The 25670-nt window shown below is 40.2% G+C and overlaps 3 protein-coding genes across 4 annotated transcripts; 2 read left to right on the top strand and 1 right to left on the bottom strand.

Moving 5' to 3' along the window:
* Window positions 1-3626: 3626 nt before the first annotated feature.
* zgc:92313 (uncharacterized protein LOC436869 homolog) lies at window positions 3627-9557 on the top strand. The gene is made up of 6 exons (XM_020638873.3): window positions 3627-4015; window positions 4219-4337; window positions 4516-4595; window positions 6247-6518; window positions 7590-7750; window positions 7897-9557. Exons 1-6 carry the CDS (start codon window positions 3970-3972, stop codon window positions 8149-8151), a joined length of 933 nt encoding a protein of 310 aa, XP_020494529.2. The 5' UTR covers window positions 3627-3969; the 3' UTR covers window positions 8152-9557.
* Window positions 8775-15089, bottom strand: mapk7 (mitogen-activated protein kinase 7). 2 transcript variants are annotated; one of them, XM_020638853.3, is made up of 7 exons: window positions 14987-15089; window positions 13921-14201; window positions 13622-13787; window positions 11516-13056; window positions 10352-11433; window positions 9999-10144; window positions 8775-9099 (listed from the first exon to the last, which is right to left on the bottom strand). In XM_020638853.3, the coding sequence occupies exons 2-7, from the start codon at window positions 14195-14197 to the stop codon at window positions 8952-8954; spliced, it is 3360 nt and encodes a 1119-aa protein (XP_020494509.2). In that variant the 5' UTR covers window positions 14198-14201; window positions 14987-15089; the 3' UTR covers window positions 8775-8951. The 2 variants fall into 2 exon arrangements, with proteins under 2 accessions (XP_020494509.2, XP_020494517.2); XM_020638861.3 differs by having other exon boundaries at window positions 10014-10144.
* Window positions 15090-15866: 777 nt separating this feature from the next.
* Window positions 15867-17997, top strand: vkorc1 (vitamin K epoxide reductase complex, subunit 1). The gene is made up of 3 exons (XM_020638884.3): window positions 15867-16188; window positions 16534-16643; window positions 16852-17997. Exons 1-3 carry the CDS (start codon window positions 16019-16021, stop codon window positions 17061-17063), a joined length of 492 nt encoding a protein of 163 aa, XP_020494540.1. The 5' UTR covers window positions 15867-16018; the 3' UTR covers window positions 17064-17997.
* The last annotated feature ends 7673 nt before the right edge of the window (window positions 17998-25670 follow it).

Genomic DNA, 25670 nt, shown 5'->3' with positions numbered 1-25670 from the left:
AGAGGAGGAAGAGAGGAGAAGAGAGAGATGGAAGATGGAGGCAGGAAGGCGGAGGAGAGAGATAGAGGGAGTGAAGAGGAAGTATGTGACTTTGGGGTGGGTGTAGGGGCTTGGGGATGGGGAGGGTGCCAGCTTGTTTTATTTCCGGTTGACAAGACTTTGCGCTCCCTTTCTCTCTGTCGCTCCCTCTCTCTTTCATACTCTGCTATTCTTCCTCCGCTAACCCCATTGCCCCCCCCCCCCCCCCCGACACACACACACACACACCCACCCTCCTCCCTCTTCTTCCTCCTCTTTCTCCGTTACTTTCCTCCGAGACGTGCCTTGGAGAAAGGAAAGGACTTGACAAGTTCAAAGGTAAAAAGGAAGAAGAACAGCAGTGGAAGAAGCGTTCAGATGCTGAAGTTTAAGAAACAAGACCACACAACTAAAATACATTTCTGCATTTTACAAAAGTAAAAAGGAAGAAAACATGATTTAAAGTATCAAAATTATTGCTATTAGTGCTTTTCATGAAAATGAGTGTTACTTGTGCAAACTGACTGAATATCATTGCCATCACTGCTGCATAGATCTTCAGTCAACATTTTCACGTGCATAGCTGCAGGTGAAGCTCCTTTAAGGTACGTGATGTAATGTTGGGGAAATTCATATAGTGAAATCATATCACAAATTAAACAAAGTAGGTTTTGATCGACAAGGAATCTGCCAGGATAATTTTGGTTCCTAACATTAAACACAGAAAATATTTTTTTTTAAAATATAGGAAAGAAAGTAAAAAGCAGTTCTCCAACTCTTGGGAAACCAAAAGAATAAAATAAAGGGCATAAATATAAAATTATTTCAATTAAAACTGTTCTATAAATCTAATTGTTGTATTGTTGTATGAAAAGAGGTGTTAGGTATGGACAGAAATGTTCAAGATTTTTCCAGTGAAGGGCGGAAAAACTAGAGACAATGTGCAAAAGAGATGACGAGGACGTGCGTTTATTTAACACATGGAGACAGTTTTGTCAGCTTCTTGTGCTAATGTTCAAATAATGTTACTTCAATTTATAATGCTACTTCATACTCCAATTGATTTACATGCAAAGCAGCAAACGATGAACTATGTCTTCAAAATTAAAGTTACAAAGGAAAAAGGTACATTTCTGGCCTCTTCAATGTAGTGTAGAAGAAACATTATGACATTAAGCCCTAAATATACTGTACATACAACAGACTCACCATTGCACTTCTTTAAAAGTGTATTTGGAAAATTGAAAAAATAAATATTGTTAAGTTGTTTAATTTAAAGTTAGTGAGAGAAATGTAAAACTCAACCTGAAATAATGGTATTAGTGTACACACACACACACACACACACACACACACACACACACACACACACACATTATCCATCCCACCCCCTCCTCCTTTTTTCTTTTAGCTGGTTTTCACTTCTGTTTTTCCTTTATTCAGACATTTTAGTTGTGTCTTATTGTGTTCAAGTTGTTGGAATGTGGCTTAACCTATGTGAACCCTATGTGCTGCTGAGTGCAATAATGTGGTTGTGAGGGTGTGTGTGCGTGTGTGTGTGTGTGTGTGTGTGTGTGTGTGTGTGTGTGTGTGTGTGTGTGTGTGTGTGTGAGAGTGTGTGTGTGAGAGCGAAAGAGAGAGAGAGAGAGAGAGAGAGAGACGGCGCGTGCTTCACTGCAAAGATTCATGTAGCTCCAGGACATACATTTTTTTTAGTGCATCTTGTTAGTTCATTCCTGTCACCTCTCTCTCTCTCTCTCCCTCTCGCTCGCCATCCCTCGCTTTTTCAGTGCTGGAGGGGGGATGGGGAAGGGGGGAGGCGGCGGCGGTGGAGGCAGTCACCATGGTAACCGTGCCATGACAAATATTCATCAAGTCGTTAAAATATAAACAAACGGGAGTGCATTATAATTGCTCTTACTGACTGGCTCCTATAATGCGTTCATATATTATGAAGCAGAGTGGAAGGGGCTCGCACACAAAAACACACAGCAAGTGATTTAAAAAAGTTATTATCAGCGAAACAAACACGTTCAATTCACACACATACACACTCATTTATTCAAACTTTATGTGCCTAACTTTATTTATTCTTTACCTGCTTTTGGAATTCCCTATGAGTACTTTCGTGAGTCTCTCCTCCTTTTTCTCTTTGTCTCTCCATCTCTCGCTCTTCCTCTACTGTTGTGTAGCCTCGGGCAATACTGTGATGTGTCCTCCCTCTGTCCCTCCCTCCCTCTCCCTCTCTCTCTGTCCCTGTCACCTTCAATTGCTCTGTGAAACTAGACACACGGCCTGGGGCAGGGAAGCAGGGAGGGAGGGAGGGAGAGAGAGAGAGAGAGAGGGAAGAGAGGAAAACAGTGAAGGAAAAAGAGAGACAGCTTTATAGACAGAAGGAATAAACATTTGGTGTCATGTAAGAGAAATATTGGATAACCTCTGTCCTGATGTGTGGTACACTATAAAAATAACAATCCAATCTGATGTGTAACGGGCACAACACAGCCAAAAACACATGTACTCATATAGTTAAGAAACAACTGAATCAAAAAGGCCAATTTGGCACAGAGTTTGGCCTTTGACCTAGCCTGAACCTTCATGTCTTCAAATCAGTGTTAATGTGTCTTTATCAGCGTAATGTGTGTTAATGTGTATGTCGTGCGTGCCCAAACCCAGCTGCTTCCACTCCAATTGAAACCTGTTAAGCTGGTTTCTTTTTTTCAAGGAACATGTCGCACTCCTTGTCCAAAGACGTAGTTATTCAAAATTATGAAAGGCAGATTAGTTTTTAACTTTTTAAAGAATTATACATCCAATCCATTTTATTCAAACGTTTTCCCCTAAGGAGTCAATTTCAGTTGTTCTCAGGGTTGTAGACTTGTACATCTTGTGATCTAAGGATAGCAAGGCTGGTGTTCCCATGATAATGAATTAACTTGATAATGAATTAATTCTGAAGCACTCTCCCTAAGGCTTTCAATATATCCTAAAGTTATTATTAATGTCCGGGTCATATTGACCCACATAAACTAGTCTGTGATGGCTAGGACAATTTGGAGCAGACACAACATTGCAGATAAAGGGGAAGACCCTTGACACGTTAAGCTGTCCTTGCTTTCTAGTCACAGCTGAACTCTATCAGATCTGACTGACACCAGAGAACAGTGAATGAACAAAATGATGTCTGTTACTGTACATTTACCTAAATCTAAATAGGTAGCCTACAAAAATTCCACCGCAGTAACTCGATATTCCTCCTAATGCTCCAATGCTTTACAGTGCATGCAACATTATTTATAGCGGGATAACTGCATGCAATTTACCAATTCTGGTCTATAAGACCTGTGAAAACTTTTGTGTAAAGTAAGATCACACAAATGGGATTGCAAAGGCGTTTCGTAAATTCACAATCATGTTTTGCTTGGACACTGGACAGAGTGGAGAAAACTGTCGGTTTTTTTTTTTTCATGGGTTAAAAAAAAGGCAGAAAGCACAGTTTACCTGTGTCCGGATAATCCTGAGTAGTCCGCAGTAACATGCCTTTAATTTCATTGGCTCGTGTGGACGAGGAGGGCGGGGTTAGTGTCTTGATTTGCTGATTTGCAAAACACTGTTCGGCTGTTGGCGACTGAGGCGTTTACCTGGAATTTACCTGGAACCTAATTTGGTCGAACCTGGACGCCATAACGGATTAAATCGACGGTGAAATTATTAACACGCGGATTTTATCAAAGGCTATAATTTATTTCCCACCCCCCCAAATAGTTAAGACTATTTTTAATGTATTGCTTGAGTTTCGGCCACAACATCCCAGAAGAAGAGGAGGGGGGGTAGATTTAACGTTTTTCTTTTTTTAAACCTTTTTTTCGTCGTTTAAAAGTTTTCAGATATTTTTTTGTTCTGGTTCAGTGGTCGTTGAAATACTTTTAGTGCCGCCACTTAGTTGCTGAAATGTTACCAAAAGTCATGTTTCCTGCCTTTTTATGGTGCCTTACAGGTGAGTATCAAATCTCAACCCCCCCCCCCCCCCTCTCTCTCTCCCGACTACCACCGCCATCTCTGTTGTTTCTTTGTCCACCTTTACAAAGGAAATCGGCAACATTTTAGCTTACTAAGTACATTTTAAGTTTGTGTCGTCATGTTAACACTTTATCCTCTCGGTCAACGTGAATTAGAAATGTCATGTATGTTAACATTCAGGTGTAGTCGTGACCTACGCCCAACAATGTGGCCGACCTCGGGTGTTGGAGGACAGGATAGTTGGAGGGATGGCCGCCACAGAGGGGGCTTGGCCGTGGCAGGTGGATGTGACTAAACAGGTAATAACGGTCCTTGCAGCCATCTTCTTCTACAGTAGGGTATCAGTTTGACCTTTTTTGGTAGGCCTAGTGAAATGCTAGGGTTAGTCTAGGTCTTGTTTATCAGACTGACCTGCTGAGAGCGGGCTTTGGCTGTGATGCTGAGGTGACTCACTCTTCCTCTCTCCTCGGCCTCCAGTCAGGCACTAGTCGTCACATCTGCGGAGGCTCCATCATCGCAGAGAACTGGGTCCTATCTGCAGCCCACTGTTTCCCCAAGTAAGACAACTCTTCTTAATTCAATTGCAAATGTTATCAAAGGTCCACAAAATACAAGACGATAAAACATTCCAGTAAATTATGAATGAGAGCACAATGTGAGTTTAAAATGTGACTGCTTGTAATGATAGACTACATCTGATGCTGCTGAAGCCAAGATTATTTAACACTTTGCGGCATAAGGCTGGCAAAAAAAAAGAAAAAGAAGCTTGGGAAGTATTTACTTGTTCTGTCACTCACATTTTACTTTTAACCCATGGCCTCAGCAACTTACAAAAGCCTCTTTAGGAAAGGTGTTTGTTTTTTTTCCACCCCCAAGGAGAGTTGTTCATCCGTGCCAATTTAGTAAACTTACCTTTATCGTTAAATGTGAAAATACAGTGAAAATAAAATCTCCGTGAATATCCTTTTCGACATCTTCAATATGATCTTCATCAATATCAGAGCAATGACTAATCATGTTCACTAATTGTGAGCTTAATATCGATCAAAAATAATCGTGAGAATGAGTTTTGACCTAAAGCAGCTGTAGTGGAAAGGGTCTCTGTCGAATAAATATATATGGAGGAGCGACTAGCCGGTGACTCAGGGCCCTGTTGATACATTTTGGTTACCTGTATACCTCTAAAAGGCTGGAGAAAATGTAGCCTACTTTTCATTTTTCTGACCGCTTACCCCATTCTTGTGTACACGTACAGGTGTGATATCCTGAGCATGCCTTGAACAAACATTCTGATATTTGGGACTCGCACTCACTCCGACTGCAGGATGAGTGCACGAGGTTTATATTGTCAACACTCAGGGTCGTTATGATCTCTTTAAAAAAACAAAACAAACACCCTAAGTTCATTATTTCTCAAATTATTAAACGGTGAGTCAATAAATGTTTACACAATCAAATGAAGAAGTGATGATGTTTTCCACTCAAAGGGCCAAAAGTCAACTTCCTTCTGACAACAGTCTGTTCCATTGTTGTGATGGCAACAGGAACACGTGGACTGGATATCTTCACATCTGTGAAAATAGTCCAGTTAGCCTCAATGAGGAAGTGGTTAGACTTGAATAGTCAAGAATAAATCTTAGTGAGATATCTAAGATAACACCTGGAAGCAGTGTTATTACGTCTGGCTTACTTTTATTATTTGATCCATCCAACCAAAGGAAGTCACTTTACCCTTTATCCACACTTGCATACCTTTTTTTGTTTGTCTTGTGATGTGACCTCTTTCTTTAAATGTAGGCCTATTCATACTGTTGTGTTGTTTAAAAGGTAAAGTATTCTTTCAAACACAATACTATCATTCTGTGGGAACTATTGATGGAAGCAAACTTCACCTTAACTGTTCGACAGAGACATGAGAGTGTGAGGCAGTTATTCTAGTTTTCCGAATAATTTCTCTGAATGACTGTAAATGGCGACTTTTTAAAGGAGCAACTGCTTGCCACATAGCCATTTGTTACCCTTTGTCACTGTAAAATATCAACCAATCTTTATTTGTATAGTGCCAATTCATAACAAGTGTTATCTCGAGACACTTTACAAAAAGCAGGTAAATTACCTTACTCATTGTTATTTAATATTATAAAAGATAGAGGTTTCACGTTTCCAGCACATCCGGTTTTCACTCTGTGTCCCGTCGTCTTCTTTCAGTCCATCAGATTTGAGCTCATACATCATCTATGCCGGCCGGTACCAGCTGAACGGCTACAACGCTCACGAGACGGCCCATCGCGTGAGACAGGTGGTGATTCCGTACGGTTACGTCGAGCCTCACGGCGGGAAGGATTTGGCGCTGGTTGAGCTGTCCACCCCTGTCACCTGGTCAGATCATGTCCAGCCTGTGTGCTTACCTGCATCTGGCACCCTGTTCCCAGGTGGCATTAAGTGCACCGTCACCGGCTGGGGGAACATCCGGGATGATGGTAAAGCTCCCTGATTCTTCACATCCTGTTTACATGTTTCACACATCTCTGAAAAAAGGCCTTCTACTTTTCATGGACTCCTGGCTTGCAAATAAACCCTTGTTTATCACCAAGAAATTTGAATATAGGCGGACAATAGGCAATCGTAAATATTGAATGATTTGCCCTCTCTTCCCTGTAGGTGTCATTTACAGAACAGATGGGTTGTAGAAGCCAGCCCTATACAAGAGAGACATATCTAGAATCGTCATGACTGGCTTGTATCAAATTGTATTTTTGTATTTTTTGGAAACTCACCTCTAGGGGTGGATGTCTGTGCTTTTAGAGAAGGAAGGCATTCAAAATATAAGTCAATGAACTCCTTCACACAGGCAGAATCCATGAGAAATACTAGAGCACAAAAATCACCTATGGCAATATATTAAGGTGCAAACTTGCAAGCGGATATTTCTATTTCTTTTTATTAGCACATCAATGTGTCATGTACTACAGAATAGCAAGTAACAGAAATACACCTAAAACTAGGTGGAAGCAATGGGAACACGAGATTAAGCGAAAATATTACGGTAACTTAGTTTCACCATGACAATCTTTAAAACTACTCCTGTGAAATTTGGTCAAAAAAAAAAAGACCCTGTCTCTTCTTCATCGGTGCAACATAGCTCCTAGTACATCTGGACAACTTTTGATTCTTCATCTGGCATGTTATGTGTATGTAAGATTAAATGAAGTATTTGGGGGACATTACATAGACTTGGATTCATTTTTAGGGCACTACAGTAACCACAGTGACTGACTCAAAAATTAGCTTTAACCCAATTGAGGTCATGGTATCACATCATGATTTTCATGGTTATGAGTTGTGCATCAGTGTGGCTTTACCTCGTCAGATCCTAAAAAAAGTTTTACAGCTAATTGATTAAAACACTGTCTAAATGTTTGTGACTGAAGATTTACACTAAAAAGTACTAGAAGTAAACTTGCCCTTTGAGCTGTAGCCATAAAGGTTTAATGTCCACCTGATCAACTGCAGAAATGATAAACATTTGGTTTTTCCATTCTTTATGATAGTCCCTCTGGGTGGAATTGGAACTCTGCAGGAGGTGGAGGTGCCGATCATCTCTCAGAGCTCATGTCAGGAGATGTACCAGATGCATCCGACAGAGCCGGTGGACATCCTGCATGACATGATCTGTGCTGGATTCCAGAAGGGTGGCAAGGACTCCTGCCAGGTACTGTTGGATCATCTGGTTGTGCTGCATTCTTTTTTTCCAATCACAAAAACAATTGGAAATAACTTGGATTGTTACTTGCATTTAAGACTATTTAATACCTCCCAGTGGAGAAAACTTAATAAGTCTGTGTGTCATCTTCTAAGGGGGATTCAGGAGGGCCGCTTGTCTGCCAGATGGTGAACGGGACCTGGGTGCAGGCCGGGGTGGTGAGCTTTGGACTGGGCTGTGCTCACGCAAACCAGCCCGGTGTGTATGCCAGAGTGACCAGCTACTCCAGCTTCATTAGCGACACGATACCAGAGATCAGGCTGTACGGCCGAGCGGATCAGAACTGGTGCGGGAGCGCTGCTGTGTTCATCAGCTGTCTGTCCACTCTGCTGATTCAGCTTCAGAGATGAGACGACGTAAACGCCGTAAATCTGGGAGGTAGATCACGCACCAGGCCAAATGAAGGAACAGATGAATTATGTTTGACTTAAGTCCAAAGATTTAATTTCTTGAATAGACAAACTCATAAAACTATACCTGAGATGCACATGGAGTCATGATGAACATAAACAGTAATATAACCTTTAATTTTAGACCTATAACGATGTATTATGATCTTTGATTCAGAGTACCTTTGATAGGTTTGTATTTTAAATCAGAATTATGAGCTGAATAAATGATGTGTTCTTATTTGAAATAAATTGTTAATTTGATTCGTTGAATCAGGTCAGTACTCAGAGCTTTGAAAAATGGATCAACAAGTATCACTTGATCTCTCAAAGCTTCAGTTGTTCGCTTTCTAAACTTTTGATTTCCTCCTCTAACACTGCCACTTGCTTGGGAAATATCAAATGTATTTTTTTAGATGATTTCAGCATACATCATTTCAGAAACACATATTCTTTCATCCTTCATATTTTATTTTGAGGCATTAAGGTCATTTCTAAATGGCCTAACCTGCACAAGGCCAACTTCAACCTCGGCCTAATTAAACACATTTGACGTTTTGTTGACTATCCAAAGACAAAATCAGTTAGGACTCAGATTTCTTTATTACAAAAAAAGCACATCATGGTAAAAAAAAAAAAAAAACAGTGCTTAGTGATGCCTTTAAAAATAGCATTTAAATTAATTTGATAAGTCTGCAATCAGAAATGTCATGCTAGAAAGAAAGCAACTTGTACAAAAATCAGAGACAATGTCTTTTAAGTCAGGCGTCATGGGGAATTGTATCAGAGAGGATCATGGGAGAACCGAGCTGCAATTCCTGCTGCAGTGATTCCAGATCAGCTGGAGTCATGCGGTGAACCTCGTTCCAATCAGATAAGAGGGAGGCTGACAGGGGCGCCGAGTCGAAACTGAAGGAAAAGGAGGCAAATACAGGAAGCATTTAGACAAAAACCTCTAGAACAGAAGAGTCCCAAAACTGAATGTCTCTATGTCGGCAGCTCACTCAGGAGTCCCCTTACTCATGTATTTACTTTCAGTGACTGTTTGACCTTCACTGTGCAGAATCATGAATGTTCAGGGATTTAGAGTAGAAGTCTGTTTTTTACATTGATCTGCTGAAAAGGGAAAGTGTTTTTGAGCTCACCTTCAGTGGAAGACGAGTACCAACATGTACAATTTAACCGCTACTCACCCGGTTTGACAGCCAATCGGCCTGGTGTTCAACTGACTCATACTCAAATTAAATCATTAAAGTGCAAAACAGAACTAGGATGGGCCATTGACATACACTTCACTTTGAGACAGTGGTCTTTGCTTTTGGTGGTTTATTAATAAACATTGATTTGAATAAAGTACTTAAGAACTACTAACTTCTTTATTTACATTGTTTGTTGCTTCAGGGTTTTTAAAGTTTGATATGAAACTAGTAAGAATGAAACAAAATCAATATCTCTTTCTATACCATAGCAACAAAAGTAGTCCTAGTCACCAGATATTTGTTAATTCTCTTGTTTTTCCTTTCCAAATTTTGCAGGCAAACTGTCTAAATTGCACAAATACGTGGCAACATTGTATTTGTGTAATTTAGTTGGCGCTAACGCTCTTGACCTTGCAGCAGCTTTTGGTTAAAAATATTTTTTTAAAGCTTCTGATTCTTATCATTAAACAAATTTAGATTGAGTCATATTGAAACAACTGTTATTGAAAAGTATTCAAGTATTTCATACCCCTTAAACTCTGATGTAGAATTAGCTTCAGCTGGACTTGGGCGTTTGTTCAGCAGTATAAAAAAAAAAATTGCCCTCACTGTATCAGACTGTACCTGTCCCGGTCGCAGTGGTGCAGCTCTGTGAGTGACTGGTTGAGAAGGTCGTCCAGGTCAAAGCCCACACCATAGCCAGCCCCACTGCCTTTAGGGGTGACCGAGAACACTGGGGGGAGAACATCCTCTACCTGACAGGAGACAAGGGAAAACATTGGGTCCACTGAACTTTGTACCCTTAAGATCCACTAAGTACAGGCATCAGATTGCGAAATTACGTTACACCGGTGCTGTCAATAAATCCAGTTTCTGTTGAGTAATAAACTTCCTGCAGAAACCAATAAAAAACTTCTTACAAGGAAGGTGCAAAGCAGCAGAAAAAAAACCCTGAACCACACCTGGGACTTGGAGAGCTGCAGTGTCACTGTGTGAATATCTGGGGCCATGGAGGGTCCCTGCTGTCCAGTATCAGTGAATCCGAGGCTGGGATGGGGCTGTGAGGGGACACCTAAAGCACCACAGAGAGAGTTTGTGGTCTGCGGCCCAGGTTTCTCTCCTACAGGAGGACACAGCTTCTCCAGTTGACCGGCACTTGCAGTCGAGGGGTTATGGTGGGAGTTGAGGTTGTTATGGCATCTGATATCCTCCTTTCCGTTTTTCTCTCCGGTTGGAGCTTTGGTCAAAAAACTCTCCAGAGGAAGCAGCTGAGGTGGAGGTTGAGGGTCAGATTGAGGTTGGAGCTGTGGCTGAAGAAAGCTTGACGTTTGAGGCTGCGGTTTTCTGTTTGGTTGTTGTTGCTGTGGCGGGCCGCTCCAATTCCCCAAACAGTTGAAACCACTTTGTCCGTTACGCTCGCTGTGAGGTTTGAGTGTGTTGTTCTTAACAAAGCCACCAGTGACAGTCATTATATCCAGCCCTCCGCTAACAGAAACAACTATATCGGCTTGGGGCTTCCTCTGGCTCATTGGAAAAAGTATCGAAGGCTGCTGGTTGCTGGGAGGCTGAAACAAAGCCGGCTGGTTTGGTTTAATCTGAGAGATTAACTGTTCATGAGGCTGAATTTTCCTTGCCTCTTTTTCTGTTTTATTGTCCAGTGCTGCTTGAGTGTTATCACCAACATCAACGCCCCTGTGGGAGCTCACATTACACTCATTATTCTTTGCTCCATCATTATTAGGAATCTGCGGTTTATCATTGCGTCTGTCCCTCATCTGAGTCCAACGCTGCAGAAGACTTTTGTCATAGTCACTCAGGAGGACCCCGCAGAGCGAGTCCCCCTGTTTTCCTTCTCTTTTCTCCTTTTCCTTCATTTTTCTCTCCCGTTCTCTTGCTCGTTCCTGCCTCTTCCTTCGTTTCTCCTCTCTTTCTCGTTGACGCTCCTGGGCTGTGACAGGCCGGCGCAAGTCAGAAGCAGAAGACAGGGAGGATGATACGCCTCCCCCTGGCCCGGAGTCAATGCCCAGAGCTGAGGTACCTACGTCTGCAAGGAGGAGATCAAATTTAGATAAAGGTTTTTGAATAATGACATTAAATTATATTAGAAGATAACGCGATAGACTCACCACCCCTGGCCTTATTTCTCAGAGCTGATTTCAGTAAAGCTGCTTTAAGTGCAGCTTTAGTATCCTCTGAAATTGCTCCTTCTTTCCTGGCTCCCTCTCCTGCCCCTGGAGGAGGCCTGGTAGTCTTGGACAGAGACTGTGAGAGGGACTGAGACAGTGACTGGGCCTGTGCCACTGAAAGAGAAAGTGAGGGCACAGTGGTGGGTAAAGGTGTCATGGTGGGTGCTGGCGTTGCAGGAATGGAGGTGGGCGCCTGGGTCATGGACTGGCTCTGGGTGGGCTGAGTCAGAGGAGCCTGACTGCTGCTGGTTAGCTGCTCTGTAACCTCACTGTCTCTCATTGTTTCTGGTGGAGTGTCCTGACTAGACACTGGTGTTGTTAGGTCGATAGTCTCTGGCTGACCGCTGTCTGAGTTGGCACTTGGCATGTCCACATCTACCGGGCCAGTTTCACTTTTTGACAGAGGAGGCAGAATATGGGTCACATGAGGCGGGGCGACTTCTGTCTCAGTAAAAGTTTGCATCTGATTTGTAAAAGTGTGGTTCTCTTCTGCTGGTGTTTGATCTTGTTGCTGTTGAGATTTCACTTCTCTTATGTGCTGCTGTATCTGTGCTGCTTGCGGGTGTTGTGCCATTGGAACCAGTGTTGATTTGCTCATGTTAACCGTCGAGGGCTGAGCATCACGCTGGTTTCTGCTTTGTGCCGCAGTGCTGACGTTTGCCCTCGCCAAGGGCCTGAACTGCAGTCTTTGGCGACAGCTCTGTTTATTTTGATGAAAGTCCTGGATCTCCATCAGAATTGCCTCTTTAATTTGCTCCTTGTTCATCTGGAGCTTGTCAAATTCAAAGTCAAACGCTGGCACGCAAATTGGCTCATCATCTGGGTCATGGTACTTGGCCAGGTACGGATGCTCCAGCGCTTGAGTTACGCTGATTCGCTCACGAGGGTCAAAGCGCAACATGGCCGCCAGCAAGTCCAGCGCCTCTGGTTCAGCCTGTGGGTACAGTTTAGCCAAAGGCACAGCAGTCCGTGATGGAAGACTCTGGACATAGGAGCGTACTCGGTCAGCCCGGATAGTGCCAATCAAACCATCGGGAGGGGTGCCCAACACGGACAAAATTAGTTGAAGCTGGTGGACGTAGTGCTTCCCAGGAAAAAGCTGCTTACGGCCCAACATTTCAGCAAAGATGCATCCAACGGACCACAAGTCGATTGCTAAACTATAGTGATTCAGAGAAAGGAGGAGCTCCGGAGCGCGGTACCACCGAGTCGCCACATATTCAGTCATAAAGGAATGAGATTCCTCAGGGTGTGAACTTAAACCCCTCGCCATTCCAAAGTCGCCAATTTTTAGCTCACAGTTCTCGTTCACCAACAGATTGGAGGGTTTGAGGTCACGGTGGATGACGTTGGCAGAGTGCACATACTTAAGGCCACGGAGGAGCTGGTACAGGAAGTAGCGGGTGTGCTCTGAGGTGAGTGTCTGGGCAGAGTGAATGATCTGGTGTAAGTCGCTCTCCATGAGGTCAAGCACCACGTACCTTCACACACAGGATGGGGGAAAAGTGAGATTTATCTGACTATCTATTAAGCTCCAAAGTACATCACTCAAACAAATCATTACACAGACAGAAAACATCTTGATCTCTCTAATGGTAGATGAAGTTTGCCATTGTAAAAATGCATGTCTTAAATTTTCCTTTAGTACATATCATAACAAATATATCAATCTGACCGAAACATGTCTGTTGGTTACAAATGTCGACTATAGTGTTAAACATAAGCTAATAATTTAAATCTCTGTATTTACCTAGAATTTTCATTAGTTTTTCATTACCAAACTGTTTTTCTGATCAACACTATAACTAGTCCTACTAAATGCTTCTGATGGATGAAAAGTTAAAACATATGCAGGATAAATGTGTACCTAATCTGTTAGGTACACTGGTGAAATGCCTGAAGTAACTTGATGGACTCAAAGATCTATTTTTGGGAAGCTTTCAAAAGTTTCCAGCTATAGAGTTGTACATATTTTTCTTGCATGTGCAGATATTTGAACAAGAGCAATCGCCACTTGAGTAACACTGAAAAGTTTAAAGTACTTACACAGACTTGAAAGCAGAGTGAGGGAGATTCGGCTGCAGGATGTCTTTGATTGCAATAATGTTGTCATGTTTGAAGTGCTTGAGAATCTTCAGCTCTCTCAATGTGCGTTTGGCATTTGTCACCACTTCAAATGCATTGGAGATCTTCTTTATCGCCACCTGCTGGCCTGTGAAATATGCCCAAATGAAAATCACAGAAAGTGAGTGTAAAAATGAGTTTAAAAGGGCAATAATAATAGTACAGGAATGTCTCTATTCAGCATCAAGTCATGTGTTATATCCTTATCAAATCAGCCTCACCATTGTCCCTTCTCCTGGCTGATGAAACAACACCATAGGCCCCGGTGCCAATGGTTTCTATAACATCATACTCCTCTCCGACATCAAACTTCACATCCAGAGAGTGTGCTTTAAGCAGCGCCAGGTTTTTCGCTGCTGTGCTGGTGTCTGCTGTGCCTCCTGTTGCCTCGACTCCATGCTGGTTCTGGTTTTCTCTGCCTTTGTCAGTGGTCATTCTTTCAGGCGACATGGCCACAGTCGGACCATTTTTACCATCTCCGCCCTCCTTAGCTGACATTTTCCTGTGTCAGAGAAAATGAGAGTGAGTTTTATTTGACGCCTTCATTTTGCAGGTTCTTAATTGCAGTTCTAGGAATTACATTGTAAGATATGTATAACAGCTGGAGTCACATTAAAAATACAATAGAGACGCAACAAATCATTGATTCATTGGTTAATTATTAACACTTAAATGAATCTCCTTAGTTAATAATCAGTCATTTTGAGAAGTAAAAATGAACCAAATAAATAAAAACAGGTGTATTAATTAGAACAGGTAATACTCCTGTTTGTTTTAATCACAGCTTTCTGTTAGCTTCTAGTAACTCCATAGAAACCAGAGCTACTTCAGGATACTTATTAATGGTTCGGTCAGAATTGACAAAACACAGTGCCCTCGTTTTTTTAGTAACGATATTGACTTGCAAGAGATATAAAAGAATAAATGTTGATATTAAATTAATACAAACGAGGCGTGATCAACACGCCACCAAAACGTTACAATAGGCCTGCCAGTAATTAAAAGATAAATCTAGTACCTCTCTAGATCATAGCTAGCTTTAAAACGAAAAAAGACAAAGATGAGCTGAATTTAACGCCTCATTATTTTGCTCCTACAGAATGGTTAGATTACATTAATGACTTCTTTTAGACAGCCTTACCCACTTTCTGACGCAGGGGCGTATGCTAGTTACCTGCAGCGCAGGCTTTCTACAAATGTTAATCATTAAACCCTGACTTTCTTTGTTAGAATAATCAAACGGGGCCACAGTGAGACTCGTATCAGAATAACGCTTCAAATTTTCACCTTTTGAGCCAGGCACAGCATCCGTATATATGTTTTTTATCCCATAGAAGCACTGCTATCTCTTGTTTTTGTCTGCCGCTTCCTCGTGCAGTTCCGTGTTGGGTTTGAGTGCCATCTGGCGGACCAATGACACAAAGGGGCGCCTGGAAGACCATCCAATAGGAGCAAGGAACGTACGGGTAGGTGGGACTTTACAACACACAGTAGGGTCTCTGTGTTGTTTTTTTTTGGTGGCGTTGACGCCGTTTTCCAGAATGAAATTATTTAGGAGGAGCCACATTAGGACACAGTTACCTGCGCGTTCAGCTCTTTTTTTTTTTTATGTATAATGGAAATAAAGTAAATACAAATGTAAAAAAAAAAGTAAAAAAAAAAAAAAATAGGCTACTTCAAATATGTTAAAATCTAATTATCTTATTTAATAAGCAATAAACCTGAAGTTTTTATGGATCTTGCGCACACATAGGAGATTGGGGCCCCGAGCTGCTGTCTGTTCAAAAATAATCCAGCAATTTTTAGTCAGTTGTTTTATTTTATTTTGCTGACAAAGCCTGTGTACTTGTAATTGAAACGAAATATGAATACAGCTCTCTATTGAAATGGCCCTTTAACATTTTGCTGCTTTTACTTCACTTAATTGTTCCCAAGTACTTCTTCCATACTGAATAATGTGATCTGACAGCGGGCGACATAAAGTACAAATTTACACTGTTTCCTAGAAAGCTGAAGTGGTAGCCGGTTACTGCATGAGCAGTTTTTAACATTCCCCCCTGAAGACCAAACAGACTGAAGTCCACATTAAATACACAATAACCGCGCCTCCTGCTACTCCAACATCTGCACAGCTGTCCTATGAACGGCAGGAACCAAATCCAGCGGACCAACCAGAAGAGAGAATCGGATTTTTAACACGTCGCATTGACCAGAGGACCTCCGTGGTGAAGTCTAGCAGGAAATCTAGCCTATCTAATCTTTTTGTCCCCTGGAGACATTTAGGCTACATTCATCTAAAAGTTTCTTTAAAACACAAACATGGCTTTACCGAAATGGGAGAGAAAGGCGCGCACATTTCTCTGCGTTTTCGGATTGTGTTTGTCTGTTTATGCGCTTTACGTCGAGCAGTCCAGAGAGAGAGACCCAGATTACAGGGCGATGTGCGACCTGGGGGAGTCTGTGAGCTGCTCCAAAGTTTTTACTTCCAGGTAAGTTTTTTTTTTTTTTACTCTTCATCAGCACGTACCTTAAAAAGGCCTATTGTGAACTACAAACACTCTACTTTGACTTCTGCATGCAGGAGGCATGGATGCATTTTGGGTACCTTCATGCACCTGAATCTGCCACGTGTTAAAATGTTGTGCAAACGCATCAGCATTTTAACATTTTCCTGTGCATGATGCCCTGTTAATTGCAGTCCATAAAATAACCCGTATGCCTTATTATATTTCACAGGAGTTGAAGCCCATATGCAGGCGTTTTACATTTTCTTTTGTATATAATAATATTCTAATAATGTATAATTCTTGCTCTTTCCTCTTTCTTTTTGACAGATGGGGACGTGGCTTTGGCTTGGTCCAGTTCTTTGTTGACAAAGATAGCCTTCTGAACCAGCCAAACAGTTTGCTTGGCATCATATTTTACACTCTTCAGATGGGCCTTGGTAAGTCTGTGTTTTTCCTCTGCAAATTATAGGTGCTGAGTATTTTTGAAATAAGAAAAAGATCCTGTTTGCAATCCAGCATCTTTGTGAACCACAGCTTGTTGTATATTTCAGCCAAATTAAACATTCCATAGTCCTACAAACAATGACAATGAGATAGAGCATATGTAATGTATTTTAGTGACTTCTTTGTCTGTTTTTATTGCAGGAATGTTTGTGTCCAAAAAAGCAGTAGTGTTTTTGGTCTTCTCCTCCTGGGTTTCTGTAGCCGGCTCTCTTTATCTTGCAACTATTCTCACCTTTGTCCTGGGGGACTTCTGCATGGTCTGCGTGTCAACATACATCATCAACTTTGCCTTGCTCTTCACCAATCTGAAACGAAGGGGAGCAATTGAAGGAATGAAAGTAAAAGCTGGATAGAAAGTGCTACTCGTGAAATTCAACACCTTCTGCTGAGCTGGAGCTGCAACTGCGCTGAGAAAGATTTGTAGCAAATTTTTTTCCCACATTGTCTCTGGATTATTTACACCTTTTTGATACCTTTCTATTGAAAGTAGGACTGGGGATGCTCGTCTGAAGAGGTAGAAGATGGATTTATGAGAATGTTTGATGAAGAAGCAGTAATTTTTTGTATTTTATTGATGTGCATTTAGAGTTGATTACACACTTTGTAACACTTCCTCTTGTTAGTGTGTGATTAAAAACGAATACAAATACGCTACAGTCTACTACAGTAAGCAAAAGCATTGCAGGGCCATGCAAGTACCAGGTCTTACCAGTAGATGGGGCTAAATGCTCAAGTGTATCATTTTGCGTGGGGAATTTGGACACAGATCAAGTCAGTGTTTTAAGAACACAGAAATTGAGAATTTGCAATGCATGTATGGCATAGAGGAAAACGTTTTCTGAAAAACTTTTATTTTTTCACAAAAACATAGCCAAATGTCTTTTGAGCTATACGTTGGCCCAAAGCAGGAGTGGACATTTAGAAAACCCTGCTTTTAACTTTAAAGTACCTCTTGGAGCTATTGTAACTCACATAATCTTATTCTTACAAGTTCAGGTTTGGTAAACTGATGATTAGTGACTAGCCCAGTTTAACATATGCACCTCTTTGCAAGAAGCACCTCTATGCAAGAAGTTTATCTTATTGATGCAAAGTAAGACATTACTATACAGCTTGCTGACAAGGTCAGGACAGCCCTGCCACACAGGAGACACACGCATAGTATCGTCATTTTATGATGTGTTTAACATGCAACCATTTTCAGAGTTGTGTCGTGTTTTATTTGGCAGCATTGAATGCACATTGGTGTATCATCAGCTGTACATAAATAAATCACTATTACATACACACGGCAGCATTCATGTGTAGTTTTATCTTCATACCATGAAGTTACCACTGTTCAAAGGAGCAATATGTAAGATATTGACTGAATTAAATCGTAAAATGACCTGACTCTACCATTAGACATTAAGGAAACATTCTTTGTTGAAGGGCTGGCTTCAAAAATACAGCAGACAGTGTGTCTTCCTCTTCTGGTTTTTGTCTCGGTGTGGCATGGTTTGTTTTGACCTGAGAAGGAATGCGGTTTTAAAGGAACCACACAGTCCATTTTGGCGCCCCTCTGTTTACCAGGTATTATTCCAGGTATAATGGCAAACCAAGAGGTGCTCAGATATTACGGATTCTTCTTGCCGGGGAATCTTTCTGAAAAGCTCCACGAACAGAAACGTGGTAAAGCTAGGTTAAATATTGGAGACACTTGGAGAGAGGTTAGAATGTAGAAAGGTTGAAAGAGCTGGCTAAACAATGACACTTCAGTTTCCACAACAGCTCCACAGCTTCAGAGTACCAATTTTAAACGGTACATATCAGAGTTACATATTGCTCCTTTAAGCAATCTCTGAATTGTGTTAAGGAAGATAAACAAACCTCCCACCCTTTGATTTGTGGAAGAGCAGACCGCTGCAGAACAGCTGCTGCTGGAGTACTTTGTCAGCAGGTGTAGAATTACACATAATATGGACTGGGGCTCGTTTTGGGTGCCTCAAAGTCTTAATCTCTGTATTATCAATGTAAAAAAAAAGGATTCCAATCCACCCCAGTTATGAAGACTCTTGAATTTTTCAAATCCAAAGGCAACCTCTGGTGTTGAAAAATGAAGCCAATGGGGGATTGCTAAAAAAGTGCAGTTCCTATTTTGAAAGCAGACACAAAATGTTTATGGCCTGGTATACAAAAACTGAATTTGGTCTGAAGAGTTCATGTCCTTATTGGCACACACTGTCCATTTGTTCATAACTAATTCATTTACAATTTATAAAAGATAAGAGTTATGCATCAAGAGTTATGCATAATTGTCAGAATGTGTGCCTGGGAAAAAAACGCTTTGTTCACATCTTTTGAACTGTCCCCATTTTTCTAGAGCTAGACCAGTTGAGAACCACTGCCTTAGGGCCCACCTTGCCTGTTACTATAGGTTAATGAAAAATTAACCTAAATTTCTGTTGAGTAACCAATTGGTGAAGTCACTGAGTCACATGTCTTATACAGTCTGTGGGGTAATCTTGTGAAACATGAATCACTTTTTGTTTTTTATATCATGTTGCCATGTCCTCTTACAAGGTTAATCATTACATCAGTTACCAAACTCTATGACATCACAGCCCACTGTGACAGTCAACAGAGCATCTGATTATTAATCACACTGTCTGCTTGTCCATTGACTAAAACACTTTTATCTGAGATTACTAAGAGCTTGGTACATAGTCTAACAAGACACACATTTGGCAAATGTTCCAACTTGTTACAGAAAAAAGATTAACAACAAAGTTTAGACATCAGTCAACAAAAACAAGAAGCAAAAAAAACAAGTCACCCTTTTTAATTAGCACATTTTTTTTTACCTTAAATTAAATATGTAACTTTCAAAAATATTGCGTTTTGTAGTGACACCGCAGGCCATTAGGTGAACTGCACTAGTTCATCATCGGCCGCGAAACACTGGATATTTACCGGCATAATGTTTACAGAGGAGGTAAGTGGACATACACGTGAAAGTCTGTGAAGGAGTCTGTGATGTGCCAGAGGCCAGTCGTTTATTTGTACTAACAGATTTCATATTAGATTAATTCTCCATCCTACAAACAACAGTCTCGGCAGACATTACTGTTGATCTCTGTAAGCGTAGCGGAGTGAGGAGGGCATCGAGAAAGCACATATAGCATCACTTCCTGGAGCTTTCGTGGAAAATTCGACCCGAGTAAAAATTGTATACAGGCAACACAGATAGACAGTGACACTACTTTTTCACATCAGTTAACCGTGTGCTTATTAATGGGCGATAAAAAAACATTTATACATGTAAGTTACATATAGGATATTTAATTTTTGGAGTCTCTACATGCCTGCTGTGTAAGCTCATCTACTGAACAAATATTAGATCATGGCTTCTACCAGAGGTGTTTCTAGAAAATGAGTGTAGCTAAAATGAGGCTTCCTTACAACCCTCATACAAAGTTTTCAGCAGTTATTGTCAGAGTTACTGAAACAGTTTGTCTTGCAGTGTGGACAGATGGATCTCTGAAAGAAAATACACAAAGGCTTGTCACAACAGAAGCACACTGACATTCTTGTCAAAGTTAGCTCCAGTTTGTTTTTTTGTCATGATCTCAAAACCTTACATAACGTTTTTAACATTTTTTAAATCCCTTTTCATAGAATGGAAAGCGCGGTATAAGAGTGTAACATTTAACATAGTACAATATGATAGAGTATAGTGTAAGGTGAAGTATAAGTCAAGTCAAGTGTATTTTAGAAGCACATTTAAAACAACTCATGTTGACCAAAGTGCCGACACAACCAAGAGAAACAATACAATTAAAATAAAAGTCTAAGAGCCTTCTAAAAAACAATCATACAGAAAACCTGTGCCCGAAGAATATTTTTCCAGGTGGATTAAGAAACTCCAATCTGTGAGGTATGATTCAAACCATTTGAGGGCAGTGCCTTTAATGCCCATATGACACTACAAGGCATCATCGAGGGATCCAGTGATCCACTGTATCATGGGCAGTGGTCGGGTCTAAACTCACTTAAACAGCAGAATCAAATGAAAGGAGAAGCAGAGCTGCTGTGACATGATTGAAATTCTGACTTGAACTTAACTACTTTCTCCATGACTTTAGATAAAAAGGGCAGCTGATAAATTAACTTACATTTTGACAGGATGAAAGGGTCAAAGTAAAAAAATCAAGCAGAGGCTTAACTACAGCAGGTTGAAAAGCAGTTGGTTACACACCCTGACCGTAGAGAGGAATGAATTACAACAAAATCACTTGTTCCAATTGCTTGAACAACAGCTAACGCTTCAAACAATGGAGGAGTTGTCAGCATTCGTTTGGAGGTTGCAGGAACTAGAAATGAATCTCAAGTCTGAGGTAGAGAGTGAAGAGGATAGGAAGAACAGCTCCTTGAGATACGCCAGTGTTGCCCACCTCAGGGACACAGCCATCCACTCTGACATATGTAGACGTGGTCCATATTCCGGGCTGCAGTGTCAGGGTGCAACTTCAACTTTATTGTCCCCAAGGGGACATTTGAGAATTCAAGAAACATGAAGAAAACATCGGCACATAGATTAAGACATAAAAAGCAAACATAAAAACATTGAATACATAAATACTAGAGTAGAACTGCATCAGGTAACAGAAAAATAAGAATGCATAAAATGTCCATAAAATCATCATTAGCAGCTTATCCCTTAGAAGGCAGGGCTGGATGTATTAAACGCACTGGAGAAGTCAAAGAACATCACTCTCACAGTCCAGAAGTGAAAGGGCCCTGTGGTTTAAGAATAAGATGGCGTCCTCCACACCAATGCGCAGCTGGTATGCAAACTGCAGTGGGTCCAGGACGGCAGTTAGCTGAGGCCTCAGGCTCTGAAGAGCCAGACTGTCAAATGTCTTCACGATTTACGACATTGGTGCCAAACGGCTGTAGCCATTGAGAGCGCTGGGACATCCTTTCTTTGGTACTAGGATGATGCAGGAGGTCGAGCACCTTCATCAACCTCAGGGATAGATTAAGAGAGGCTGAACGAATCCCCGAAGCTGCCCAGCACACAACATTAAACACATAGACAAAAAGATGCAGTATCTTCACATTGGATTCTCCCAGATTTTTTTCTTTCAAATCACCCCTCACATTTTCAAAAACAAGTGAGTGCATTCTTAGGAACAATTCATACCAACAGCATGACACATGTAGTTAAAAAATGTTATTGTAATGTAATGATATTTGTCAATGAACATTTTTAGCTCTCAGAACGGCCATCTTTGTTTTATTGTTTACAAAGGAGAGACATCTTATCTTATATATATATTTTTTTTAAAGTATTTTCTGAAGGAAACACTGGTTAAAGTTTTCAGGACAACTATGATAAGAAACAAACAAGTGTACCTTTGTCTATATGGTATGTTTAAAATTAGACCTACCTGTGGCAATAACATTCCCACAGGTAGGACCAGATTCACATTGACGCCTTTACTGTTTGTACACTTATTTATTGACAAACTCTGCCATAGCAACACAAGAAAGAGTCTTTACAATACAGCATAACAAAGACCTTGTAGACATGTATGGGGATTAACAGTTTAATCTGTTTACATCTTCTGACATCTGTCAGATCACTCATTCTCATCCACATCACAATGGATGTCTTCACTCAAAATTCCCCTTCTTTGGTAAAAGTCAAGATTCCCTTCAGAATAATTAAATGATGCAGGGCATACTTTCAAAAATGTCTTATAGAAATGTGTAAAATAGCCTATATTCTTGACTGATTGTGGCAACTGGTTGAATAATTTTGCTGGTAATAACATATAATTTGTTGATACTTAAAAGGTTTTATCTTGGATGTGGAGGGTTAAGACATTTCAACAGAGATCCAGTATAATATTTTAATCAGTATTTTTAAAAAGTATAAAAAATGTAGATACATCATTTTGATATCAGCCCACTCTCCTTAGAAAGCAGAACACCTGAAAGCTCTTCATTTGTTTTTGAAAACACAGAAAGTAAACTGGTCCATTTTAACAGTTTCCATTTCTTGTTACATTTGTATTTGTGATGGATAATAATCTTGGATCCAGGGAGTTATATCATAAATTTCAAGTTGAGCACAAAAAAAAATGAATCACTCCCTCAAGATGAGTCATGGTTTAATCAGCATGGTAGACATGTAACGCCAAAGTACAATCTACAGTGTTAAAAATAAACCGGACAAGCACCCAGGCTTAAAGTATTGGTAAAGAAGTATACTAGTATGTACTCTATGAATTTCCTTTTGTTCGTGTTTAATCGGAATTAAGCAATAACAATAAAACACACTCATAGTGCCACTAAAGCCAGAAGCACAAATCATCATCATATCCTTACATAATTACTCCGTGGACGTAAAGGTAATCCAAGTTTCACCAAACAAGGTAGGTGTACAATATTTAACCACGAAAACAGCATGCTGCTTTGTTTTGAAAGCTTATGTACCTGCATGTGAAAAGATTTTTCTCCTTTCTGTCACAATGCATATTTGCAGTTTGAAAATACACAGATATTGACAGACAAGGTGCAAAGGTTGCAGCCACAACATGAACATATACCTGTGTAGTATTATTACTTGCTAGGTGTGCCGTGCCATCAACACGTCGACACGAGCTATTCATCATTCCTGTGGGTTCTTCACCTTTGTGGAGATTTTTGTTTCGTAATAGCACTGAAAGACAAGTACAAGAGTTAACTTAAATAATCGTGAATGATGCCAGTGGCTTATGTTGTAACTTCAGAATAATCTTCTTATTGCTCAGCAACCAAGATGAAAACAAGCAGGACTAATTCAGCCACTGACACAACACTTCAAACTTATCCCACTTAATCTGATTAAGGCATGGCAAATGTTTATATTTTTAAATCCAAGCCATAAAAAAGTGTCACCTGTAGCCTGAGTTGTACATCCTGTCACATTAAATGTAAGATAGCTAGTTTGCTAGACATCAGTGACGTAGCTATGATGCGTTTGGGGTCTAAAATAACATTTTTATCTTTTTAAATAGTTTCCAAGGTGCTGAAATACACAATTGTTCTAGAAACAGTTACCAAATATGCTTTTGTCACATTCGTCACACAAAAATGTTCCAACCATGGTTGAGCGACTAGAGTTGTTTGCACACACTGGGTTTCTCAAAGTCTGAAAATGTGACTGGTTTGTCCACCCTTGGAAGTTGGACAAAGAAAAAGTGAACAATAGCTATAGTTGAGACTGTTTATTCCACATGCAAAATCAAAAACTTGAACATTTAAATGTTGATATTCCTTCTATACTCTTTGGTTTAACAAACTATCAACATCACACCTTGTGTTCAGAAAATGATACTATAATGATGTAGGCTCTTTAGCTTTGTAAGTATGACGTGACATAACCAGAGAGCTGTAATCTTTTTCAACAAGGAAATTCCCATTAACTTTTGTTGATGTTATGTGGGGTGCATAATGGGAAGGACACACCTCATGGCAGGTGACAGGTCAAAGCAGGCATATAAAGAGTCAGAACCAAGAACTGTGAAGTCACACAATGGCTTTGAGGAAGTGGGTCTGCATCTTTACTCTTGCAAGTCTTTTACCTGCAGGTAAGTCACACTTGACCATCTTGGTTAATATGCAAACCCTGGTAAAAGCAAAAATGTGTATGATAAATAAATGTACGACCATTTTTTTAATAATTAGGAATACTTTTATACTTTACTGTATATTTACTTATATTAAATACTTTAACTTAACATTTCCCTCATTATTTGGGCTGAATGACAAATTAAGGAATCTGAAGACATTATTTCACCTTACTTTCATATATTTTATTTTAATTTAATTCAATGTTTATTTTATTGTAACATAGCTATTTAAACTTCTTGGAGATAATACGATGATTTAAAGATTAAGTCCAGACAAATACAAGAATAATTTGCACAAGTGCAAGTATGTAATGAAAAGATTACTTATTTCAGTCTACTTCTTACAACAGTGGTAAGTGACCATACATGGTTTTTGCATGGCCATCGTACAAGGACCATGTATAAATTATCATAAAAAAGCTGAATGTCATGATTTAAGTGAAGCACATCATCTGCCTATTGTCTTTTTGTAAACAGTGAGAGTAGCGCTGAGGCACAATTTACCTCACTGCTGTCCATTTTAAATGTAGATGTTTGATATTACACAACATTGTCACATAAATCTGTTTGCCCAAGAAATGAATGCAAAATTGGCTACTATAATGAAGACTGTGATTTCAGTGGTAAACAAGTATATTTTTATTGTTTAGATACTGATTTACCACAAATTTTGTAATACTTTATCATAATCTTTATTGTATATTGAAGGCTAAAATGAATCCAGTTGATGTTAATTTTCAATACATACTGTATATCTAAGGTATAGTATAAGGCTATACTTCTAGCCTTTTTCATTGTGTATCTTTTTTATCGAATGTAATATTTAGTAACACTTTCTTTTCTTATCATAGCTCGGTTGCCGTCTTATTAAAGTCTTAAATAAAAAACTATGCTAAAATTGTGCTCAACTATCACTAAGGGAGTACTCTGTCCATGAGCAGGATACATGATCATAATGGCAACGCACTGCTTGAATTAATTTAAGTCTATATATGAATGTAAGAAAAACACAATAGCCTAAAATTACAGGGACAAGGTAATCATTTAAAATAAGGTACTGTTGCTGTTGATAATCTTTGGAACCAAGTTCATGGTAAAGCAAACACCTAACATATAAGGAAAAAGACTAACCCAAATGTGTTTTCTAATTCCAGAGTCACATGCTCAGCTTGATGGTGAGTAGATCCTTGCACGACCATCGGTGGCTTGTTGGATCAACTTTCCATGAAAATGGAAGCTCACACACACACACACACACACACACACACACACACACACACACACACACACACACACACA

This window comes from Labrus bergylta, chromosome 21 (genome assembly GCF_963930695.1).
Source record: "Labrus bergylta chromosome 21, fLabBer1.1, whole genome shotgun sequence".
In the NCBI taxonomy this organism is placed as follows: domain Eukaryota; kingdom Metazoa; phylum Chordata; class Actinopteri; order Labriformes; family Labridae; genus Labrus; species Labrus bergylta.
The sequence above is the reverse complement of the archived record's forward strand: the minus strand, read 5'-3'. Positions and strand labels throughout refer to the sequence as shown.

Excerpts from the sequence above, each read along its gene's own strand:
- zgc:92313 (XM_020638873.3), top strand. The coding sequence starts at position 3,970 with ATGTTACCAAAAGTCATGTTTCCTGCCTTTTTATGGTGCCTTACAG. Across the intron at positions 4,016-4,218 it reads CTTTTTATGGTGCCTTACAG|GTGTAGTCGTGACCTACGCC; the intron begins GTGAGTATCAAA and ends GTTAACATTCAG. Across the intron at positions 6,519-7,589 it reads GGGGAACATCCGGGATGATG|TCCCTCTGGGTGGAATTGGA; the intron begins GTAAAGCTCCCT and ends TCTTTATGATAG.
- mapk7 (XM_020638853.3), bottom strand. The coding sequence starts at position 14,197 with ATGTCAGCTAAGGAGGGCGGAGATGGTAAAAATGGTCCGACTGTGGCC. Across the intron at positions 13,057-13,621 it reads CACTCTGCTTTCAAGTCTGT|GTACGTGGTGCTTGACCTCA; the intron begins GTAAGTACTTTA and ends CTGTGTGTGAAG. Across the intron at positions 9,100-9,998 it reads GACAGGTACAGTCTGATACA|TTTCGACTCGGCGCCCCTGT; the intron begins GTGAGGGCAATT and ends CTTTTCCTTCAG.
- vkorc1 (XM_020638884.3), top strand. The coding sequence starts at position 16,019 with ATGGCTTTACCGAAATGGGAGAGAAAGGCGCGCACATTTCTCTGCGTT. Across the intron at positions 16,189-16,533 it reads TCCAAAGTTTTTACTTCCAG|ATGGGGACGTGGCTTTGGCT; the intron begins GTAAGTTTTTTT and ends TCTTTTTGACAG. Across the intron at positions 16,644-16,851 it reads CACTCTTCAGATGGGCCTTG|GAATGTTTGTGTCCAAAAAA; the intron begins GTAAGTCTGTGT and ends TTTTTATTGCAG.